Source organism: Ursus arctos, unplaced genomic scaffold (assembly GCF_023065955.2).
Source record: "Ursus arctos isolate Adak ecotype North America unplaced genomic scaffold, UrsArc2.0 scaffold_5, whole genome shotgun sequence".
Taxonomy (NCBI): Eukaryota; Metazoa; Chordata; class Mammalia; order Carnivora; family Ursidae; genus Ursus; species Ursus arctos.
In genome coordinates, this window is record NW_026623067.1 from 26,189,803 (window position 1) to 26,198,861 (window position 9,059).

General features: G+C 44.3%; 1 protein-coding gene across 4 annotated transcripts in view; it reads right to left on the reverse strand.

Moving 5' to 3' along the window:
• ALDH7A1 (aldehyde dehydrogenase 7 family member A1) overlaps positions 1-3,593 on the reverse strand; it is a 99,217-nt gene extending 95,624 nt beyond the window's left edge. For 2 of the 4 annotated variants that reach the window (XR_008957462.1, XM_026507860.4), the window contains exons 1-3: positions 3,351-3,579; positions 1,984-2,037; positions 1,380-1,445 (exon numbers count right to left, since the gene is read on the reverse strand). Coding sequence is in view for 2 of the 4 variants with exons in the window: in XM_026507860.4 (XP_026363645.1) it covers positions 1,380-1,445; positions 1,984-2,037; positions 3,351-3,542 (312 nt within the window). In the remaining 2 variants the exon portion in view is untranslated. Of the gene's footprint in view, positions 1-1,379; positions 1,446-1,983; positions 2,038-3,350 lie in introns of all 4 variants that reach the window. The other 2 variants (XR_007190485.2, XM_026507859.3) reach the window with 2 other exon arrangements.
• Between the last annotated feature and the right edge of the window lie 5,466 nt (positions 3,594-9,059).

Here is a 9,059-nt window from a genome sequence, read left to right on the forward strand (position 1 = left end):
TGTAGCTCAAGTATGGAAGTTTCCAACCACAAGGTTCTGCAGCAAGCAATTCCAATGATGAACAAATTTAACCCTCACCATAACCCCAGGAGGCAGGCAGGCCCGAATCCTCTATTTACAAGACAAAGCACACTGAAAGGAAGTCATTTACCCAAGGCTAGAGCTGGGTTAAACCATCCAGGATGTTCCTCTAGCCTCAGGCCTTTGGTGGTAGAACAAAGGGGATTCTGAGAGCAGGAGAGGGGAGGGAGGATTGGGAAATGCAGGCTACCCCGGTTCTTCCCTCTCCTCTCCAGGGCCCAGTCCTCACCGAGTGACAGCTCCTTGTGGCCCAGCCCAGCTCCAGTCACAGCTCCTACACTGGCTCATATTACCCCAGGTGGAGATGATGTGGGAAACAAAGGCAGAAGAAAAATTACCAAATTTCGTTACTACCTAGAGCCCAATGACAAGTTCCTGAAACAGAGATGTTAATACTTTGCTAAGGGCAAAAGGGAATCCAAGCTCAAACCCATCCCCCCACCCAAGGATCCTGTAAGTCTACTTGAACATATAAAAATTCCTTTGGAAACTGCCTTTATCTCTAAACCTCCCCAAGATACGTGTTGGCAATCATCCCCAAGCATATGGCCCACCGATATACATCTGAAGGGTCTCATGACTAAGGTTTTATTAGACTGTAATCAATGACCTTTTCCCAACCATAGGTAGCCTCCTCAAGGTCCTGGAAACCTTGCTTCCAAAATTCCTTAGAGATCTACGCTATCCCAAACCCCCTCCCAACTTGAAAGTATGTAATGCACTACTACTCATGACCCCAGGGCAGCTCTTCCTGCCCACGGAACTAAAACCACCTTTTCGCACCAAAGGCATCTCAAGAATTCCTTCTTGGCTGTCGGCTTTGAACCCTAACGTTCTTTCCTACATCAGACACAGACGGAGGAGGCAGTACCGGCTCCACTGCCTGATCAGACTGCAGGAACCCCTGCCCTTTGAACCGGGACTATCAACCAACAGCAGAAATGCTCCCTCCCACACCCCCAGCCCCTACCCCTGCATAAAGCAGGCTGGAAGGAGGCGGGAGAAGCAGCAAAAGGGTCTTTGTAGCATAGACAGTCCTTAATTTTTGTCCAATTAGAAACTTAAGAAACTTCAATCGGAAAGCAGTGTTCATTACTGAGGTGCAAGCTTTCTATCCACTTAAAATCACTATTTTTTGAAGGCTAAATACGGAAAAGGCACTATCCTGGGACTACAGCAGAGGGAGATTATCACACCCCCAGCAACTCCCACTGCAGGGAGTACAGATTGCTCTGAAGAGTTTTCTCTTATCTCCCTGCAGTTACCATAGGTCATGGTATCGTGACCTTCACACTCACCTCTGCCCAGACTCTCCATGCTTCCTTCGCTTTCTTCACCGTTTCTTCATAGTCAGCCACACTGGCCTAAATTACCAATTGGGGGGAGACAAAGGGTAAAACAAAGGGAAGTTCTGAGAACACCCAAGATTTTTGGAGAAGAATTGGAATATCTCTAGGTGACTCTCAGATTTCTAGTTTAGAATTAATTTCACAGCCTATGCTTCCAAACTCTTGTAAGAACCCAGCAGTGCTTTTTATTGCTTCTAGAAGCAAGGTCCATTAGCCTCATCTGAGAACACCACCTGAGATGTCAGAAATTCAGAACCGTGGGCTCCAACCCAGACTTCACAGGTTAGAATCTTCATTCAAAAACAGGTGATTCAAAAGCATGGCCTTAAATGGATCCCCCCCCCCAACTTTCCTGTTTCACCTTTTCTAGGACATCCCAACCCAAACAGTGGGCAGTCTCTCCCAGATATTCTTAAATTTCATATGAAAAAGAAACACTTTATTCTTGGACTATGAGATTCCATACTGCTCTTCATCACTAGCACAAATTCCCTGTGGGCAGTTTGTATTTTAAAAAAACAACAACAACAAAACAAAAAACCAAAAAACTTACCTGTCGGACTCTTGCTATGGGTTCATTGTTAGCAGGACAATAGGTCGTGATAACCTTCAAACAAAAAGAAAATGAATGCTATCTATAAAAAATGTAATCCCTTCCAAACTGGAGGAACAGACCAAATTGGGAGAGGGGGTGGAGAGGAAAAATAAACTTAAGATACCATATCCAAACCCGTAATTTTTACATTAACTTCTATTACAAACAGTTCACTTACAGAGCTTTCATTTTTTACCTAAACATTCAGAACCACTTTTTGCAAAACCCAGCCCTGCCACCCAAACACTTGGATGTAAAAGCAATAATCTAATGTTAACCCCTTCCTTACTTCACCCTTTTTCCATTAATAGCAGACCAAACTGACGAGTTTTACTTACTCTTCTCTTACTCTGCCCTCGTCAGAAGATGGAATAGCCAACAGTGGACAACTATGGGAAAGGCCTATCTCCACACAAACTGCGGATTAGGAAGAAAAAAATCAAGGCGCAGCTAAAAGATTTTCAGGAGAGAGTAATTTATCTAGGAACCTAATAACATGCACAGGAAAAACAGGATCACACCGCCAACAGAAGAGGGGACTAGAGTAATTACAGCACCTGCATCTCCTATACTCACAGATAACCAAAAGGAGTAGGGGTTTCCTCCAACAAAGCAAGTGCATTGTATCACACTCCACAAAATCTGTGGCATGTTATGTAACATTTCCTTTTTGGTTTTTTATATAACATCTTTCTACAAAAGCTTTCTTTTGTATGCAGCTTTCAAAAAAATCTGACTGGTAATAATCTTATCTTTCTATCGTATTCTGCAGAACACTTAATTGAGCTTTTACCGGGTGCCAGTCATGGTGTCTGGCTCTGGAAATACAAAAATGCTGGATCTCCTGTCCTCAAGGAAGCTCAGCGCCCAACAATTTCAACAGGATTTCACCAAGTCTGGGCCTGCAAACTCCAACAAAGGATTTCCGAAAAGACAGTATCAAACTAAGACAGAACATTACCTGTGGACACGTCACATCAGAAGGCACACGTCACAAGGACAAAACTGACATAATTTCCCAACGCTAAGCGTGTGGCATGTCTCACTATCCATCGCAGAACTCTCCCATAAGGCTGTAAGCGTGCGGGAAGTTCAAGCCCTACCAGCTACAAAATGACCCTGATTCTCCGTAACACACAAAACCCTAACTATCTAAGCGCGTTTTTTAAGGCACCTTTCCCAAGCACACGTTTACAGCGGGGATTCAAAACTTGCCACCCAGTACAACCGTCCACAACGGCAGCGGGGCGGGGGGGGGGGGGGGACGGGTCAGGTTGGGCAGGGACCGCACTGAGGCCGCACAGATTTCCCGCACGCCCCCATACCTCTCCCCGGCCTCCCCAGCTTCCATTATACACGCCCTCGTTTTCCTCGCGGAGCCCGAGCTCCTTCAGCCAAGCGTACTGGGCCTGATTGATGAGCAGAGTAGACATGAAGGCGGCAGGCCTATTCCAAGGGCCCGAGAGCTTGCTTCCCCTCGCAACGTGCACACACAGCTGGTGAGGAAGACGCCACATACTGACCCCGGACGCGCAGCGCGCCCGCGCCCCCGGGAGCGGCTGAAATAGCGCCCCGCCCCCCGCCCGGGAGAGCCCATTGGGCAGGCCGGGCCCCGCCCCCCGGAGCACGCCCCCGCCTCGGCCCAGGCCAGCCTGGGTCTTCCGGAGGCGCGCGGAGCTCGCCCCCGCCAGAAACAGTGGGGTGCCTCTAGGAGCAAGTGAGATGGATACCGCCATCTGGTGAAAAACGCCGAGAACCCTGGCTCCAGCTAGAAATTCTTTCCAGCAAAATACCGGTTCTAAAGTATCCTAGCTTAGAGCAGGGCTTGTCCGGGGGTCTCGTGCGTGTACTCACCTGGCCGTCATGTTACAGGCACATTCTGATTCGGTAGATCTAGCCTGGGGTCTGAAATCGGCGTTTCTAACCAGCTCTCAGGTGATGGTGACGCGGCTGTTTGCCTGGAGTAGCCAAAGGACGTTTCTTGGTGGAAGGAGGGAGAGGGTTGTTTTCACTGCTCTGTTAAATTACAAATTCGAGTTTTCTAATTAATGAAAAATGTTAAATGATGACACTGCCTTCTAAATATCCTGCCAGGGTATATTCTTGCTTTTGAAGAATAAAGACAGTTTTGATCAATTCCCTTCATTCTCCATTACTTCAGTTTTCCTGCAGTAGCCTTTCCACTCACTCCCCCCACCCCCCACCACGCGTAACCATCCCACCTCTCATCTCATTCCACCATAACTAGGCCCACCCTATATAACGGACATACTAACATCTCTATCAGCATGATTTCGATGTGGGTTACAAATATACGCGCACTCTTGGGCGCCTGGGTGGCTCAGTCCATTGAGCATTCCACTCTTCCTTTCGGCTCAGGTCCTGATCTGGGAGCCCTGAGATCAAGCCCCATGTGGGGCTCTCAGTTAGTGGGGGAAGGGGGGGATTGTCTGCTTGGGATTCTCTGTCTCCCTCTGCCCCTCCCCCTGCATGAGTACTCTCTCTCTCTAATAAATAAATAAATATTTTAAACATATATATGTAGGGGTGCCTGGGTGGCTCAGTCAGTTAAGCTGCTGCCTTCGGCTGAAGTCATGATCCTGGGGTCCTGGGATCAAGCCCTGCAACCAGCTCCATGCTCATCAGGGAGCCTGCTTCTCCCTCTCCTGCTCCCCCTGCTTGTGCTCTCTCTCCCTCTGTCAAATAAATAAATAAAATATTTAAAAATACATATATACATACACACACACACACATACATATTCTCTGGGGCTCCTGGGTGGCCCAGTCAGTTGAACTTCAGACTCTTGGTTTTGGGATCTGGGGTTGTGGGATGGAGCCCCATGTCTGGCTCTGCACTCAGTGCGGAATAGGCTTGGCCTCTCTCTCCCTCTCCCTCTGCCCCTCCTCCCCCCCAAATAAATAAATCTTTAAAATATATATATATATACACACATTATATATATATACACACACATTATACACACACACACACACACACGCACGCACGCACGCACCACTCTAGAATCAATTGAGTTAATAGGCCTCTCAGTGATTTCCAACAGACCTTTTGAAAATATTCCTCCAAACTGCTGGTGGCCTTCCACATTGCAGCCAGACACACTAAGTCCCTTTGATTCTATGCACAGCCTGTTTTCTTCCCACTGTGCTTTTGTCCTTTGCTATTCTCTCCACCTGTGAAACTTCCATCTCTGCATTCAAGCTTGAGCTTTATCCGTTCCATCCTTACGGCTCAAATAATTGCAACAAATACTCTGGCATATCAAACACCTACCAGAAAGTAAAGTGGGCACTGCATATACAAGAATGATGCTTCTGTTTGTAAACGTTACATTTTTTAATAAATATTTTTTAATTTTAGATTTTATTAATTTATTTGAGAGAGAGAGAGAGAGCACGAACAGGGGGAGCAGCAGAGGGACAGGGAGAAGCAGACTCCCTGCTGAGCAGGGAGCCAGATGTGGGCGGGGCTCTATTCCAGAACCCTGGGATAATGACCTGAGCTGAAGACAGACACTCAACCAACCACCTGAGCCACTCAGGCACCCCTAAACGTTACCATTTTTACCTGTCATCCTTGCATGGCTCCACAATTCCCAGCATTGTACCAGGCTCATGAACACTTACATGAATGAATGAACAAATGAACCATGAATACACCTGAGGAGCAGTAGGCATACACACCTTGTCCAGCACTGGTAATCTATCAACAGCCCAGCTGCTATCTTCATCCACCCCTAGGACTGAAGCCCTAATTTCCCTCGTTCTAAAGCTCAGACTTTCTTTTTTTTTTCCCCCTCAGACATTTAACTGAGAATTTAATGCTTCTCACTTGTGGCTGCTAGCAAGATTCCTTATACATAGATCCCAACACCACAGTCTTCTTTCTCTTCTCCTCCATTTAACTCAGGAAACATGTACAGATGCACTAAATTTTAGAAGCAATACATAATGCCCTTGACAAAGGTTAGATTCTTTCTCTTCACTGTGTCAAGTAGAGAAGTTCATGGCTGTCTCTCTAAACCAGTTCTAGCAAAAATAGACACCAGCAATTGCCTACATGGAAAATGGAGATTACATCTCTCTCTTCTACCTCCGTTTTTCAAAACTACTTATCCCTGCCCAATAGGAGGTCAGGAAAAAATTATAAGCAATGAATTTTGATGGAGCAGAGTAGGAAGAGATAGAATTAAATGATTCATGAGAGCACATTTCATATATGAAAGAGAATTAAGTGAATCATATAGAAAAGCATATATAAAAACTGCAAAGCCCTACAGAAATGTCAGTATACTGACTGAACTCAGGGCACCTTGAAAGTATTCTGTATTAGAAGTGGCAGAGTCTGCAAAGAGCCAATCCTGCTTTCCAATGACTTATCAAAGGCATCGTAGCTTGGTGATTAAAGCAAGGACTCTGGAATCACAGCATTGTAACAAATGAACAGTGCTTATGATGTGATGTCCTCAGTGAATGCTAGAAGCCTTCATTCTTCAAAGATAGCTACCAGGAGGCAAATGCAAATGCAAAACCTGATTTGTCAGAGCATGGGTGAGTGACACTATTGCTCTGGGCAAACTCGTTAATCACGCTCACAAAGAAATGATGCTACAACTACAATGCCGGCATACTCTTTTACAGGGAAAATTATCTTCAGAAAGAACCAACAATTCACATCCTATACTCACGGCATTCTCTCCCAGGACACACACTACCTATCTGGTTGTTTAATAAGCCCAGAATCAGAAGAGTTATTGATTAATAATATACGGTTCCAGATTTTTTTTTTTAATTTTTAAGGATTTTATTTATTTGATGGGGCGCCTGGGTGGCTCAATTGTTAAGCCTCTGCCTTCCGCTCAGGTCATGATCCCAGGGTCCTGAAATTGAGCCCCGCCCCACATCCCCTCTCAGCAGGGAGCCTGCTTCTCCCTCTCCAACTCCCCCTGCTTGTGTTCCCTCTCTCGCTGTCTGTCAAATAAATAAATAAAATATTTTTTTTTTAAAAAAAAGGGGGTTTTATTTATTTGAGAGAGAAGGGGCAGAGGGAGAGTGAGAATCCCAAACTGACTCCATGCTGAGCACAGAACCCATCACGGGGCTCTACCCCACGACCATGAGATCATTGCATAAGCTGAAACCAAGACCGGTCGCTCAACTGACTGAGCCACTCAAGAGCCCCTGATTCCAGCTTTTAATAGCATCAAGCTAAGATAGCCTCCTCAGCATCTGAATTAAATGATAGATTCAATGCAATCCCAATCAAATACCAGAATTGGCTAGCAGATCTCAAGTTTAAATGGAAATGCAAAGGAGCTAGAATAGCCAAAACAATTTTGGGAAAAATGAACAAATTTACATTACCTAATTTTAACAATTATTATACAATTGTACAATTATTATAAACCTGAGTAATCAAGACAGTGTCACATTGGTGGAAAGATAGACATAAAGATTAATGGAATAGAATAGAGAATCCAGAAGTAGATTCTCACATACACAATTTTCAATAAAGGTGTCAAGGAAATTCAACAGGGAAAGTAGACCCTTGTCAACAAAAGGTACTATATTAATTGGATATTCACATGCCAAAAAAAAAAAAAAATGAACCTTGACTTTCGCTTCACATTACATACAAAAATTAACTTGAAATGGACCATGGACCTAAAAGTAAGAACAAAAACTCTAAAACTTCTAGAGGAAAACAACGGAGAAATTCTTTAGGATGGGGAGCTGTTCTCTGCATTTTATAATATTTAGCTGCATCCCATACCACATAGTAAAATGTTAATTATAGCATGAAATTTGACTCCTACCTCACACCATTCAGGATCAACTCCAAGGGGACTGCAATTCTATGTAGGAAAGATAAAAAATAAAGTTGTCTAAGAGTTAGGAAACCTGGAGTCAAGACTCAGCTTAAATAGTTTACCTGTGTAATCTCTTTTCATTGTCAAAAAGGGATCGGACTAGGTCTTAGATCTTAAACTCACATTTCAAAAATCTATATTAATTCTTTTCCATTCAGTCTAGAAACTTATCCCAAGGAAATAATAAAACAAGTTTGTAATAATATGCGTCAATTGCAAAATTGGCTACAGCCTATATGGACACCATCAGGGACTAAATAAATGATGGTACCTCTATGCAACCAAATGCTAGCTGGTCATTAAAAAGGAGCTAGATTTTTCTATTTTGGTATAGAAAGGTGTCCAGGATAAATTGTTTCATTTAAAAATTTTTAAGATTATTATTATTTTTTATAAGTACAATCTACCCCCCCCCCCAAAGTGGGGCCGGAACTCATGACCCCAAGATCCAGTTGCATGCTCTATGGACTGAGCCAGCCAGGCATTGTTTCTTTTTTTTAAATTATATTACAGGGGCGTCTGGGTGGCTCAGCCACTTAAGCATCTGCCTTGGGCTCAGGTCGTGATCCCAGGACTCTGGGATCAAGCCCCGAATGGGGCTCCCTGCTCAGCGGGGAGTCTGCTTCTCCCACTCCCTTTGCTGCTCTGCCTGCTTGTGCTCTCTACCAAATAAATAAATAAAATCTTAACAACAAATAAAATCAGATTGTAGAATAGTAAAAGGTACAAAAAATAAGATCCCCCTTATGTAAAAAAAAATCCATAAATATTTCTTGATCACCTATCATATACAATAAGTCATCGGCTGAACACTGGGGAGAAACGACAGTCAGTAAAACAGACATTCCAAGGGAGAACGAAGACAAAAAAATATATAAAAATACACATAGGACTACTGACGTCATGAAGAAAAATAAGTGTTCAAGAGTGAGAGTAGAGGATCTTGTTTTAGTTAGGGTAGTCGAAGAAGGACTCTCCGAGGTGGCGGCATTCAATCGGAAAACCTAATCGTGCAAAGAATGAGGTGTCAACTCCTCCAAGCAGAGGCAACAGCAACTGCAAAGGCCTTGAGCCTATGCAGAACAAAGGATGCATGCCTGAGGGACAGCGTGAGCAGCGCCATTGCGGCTTCAGAGCCCGAGAG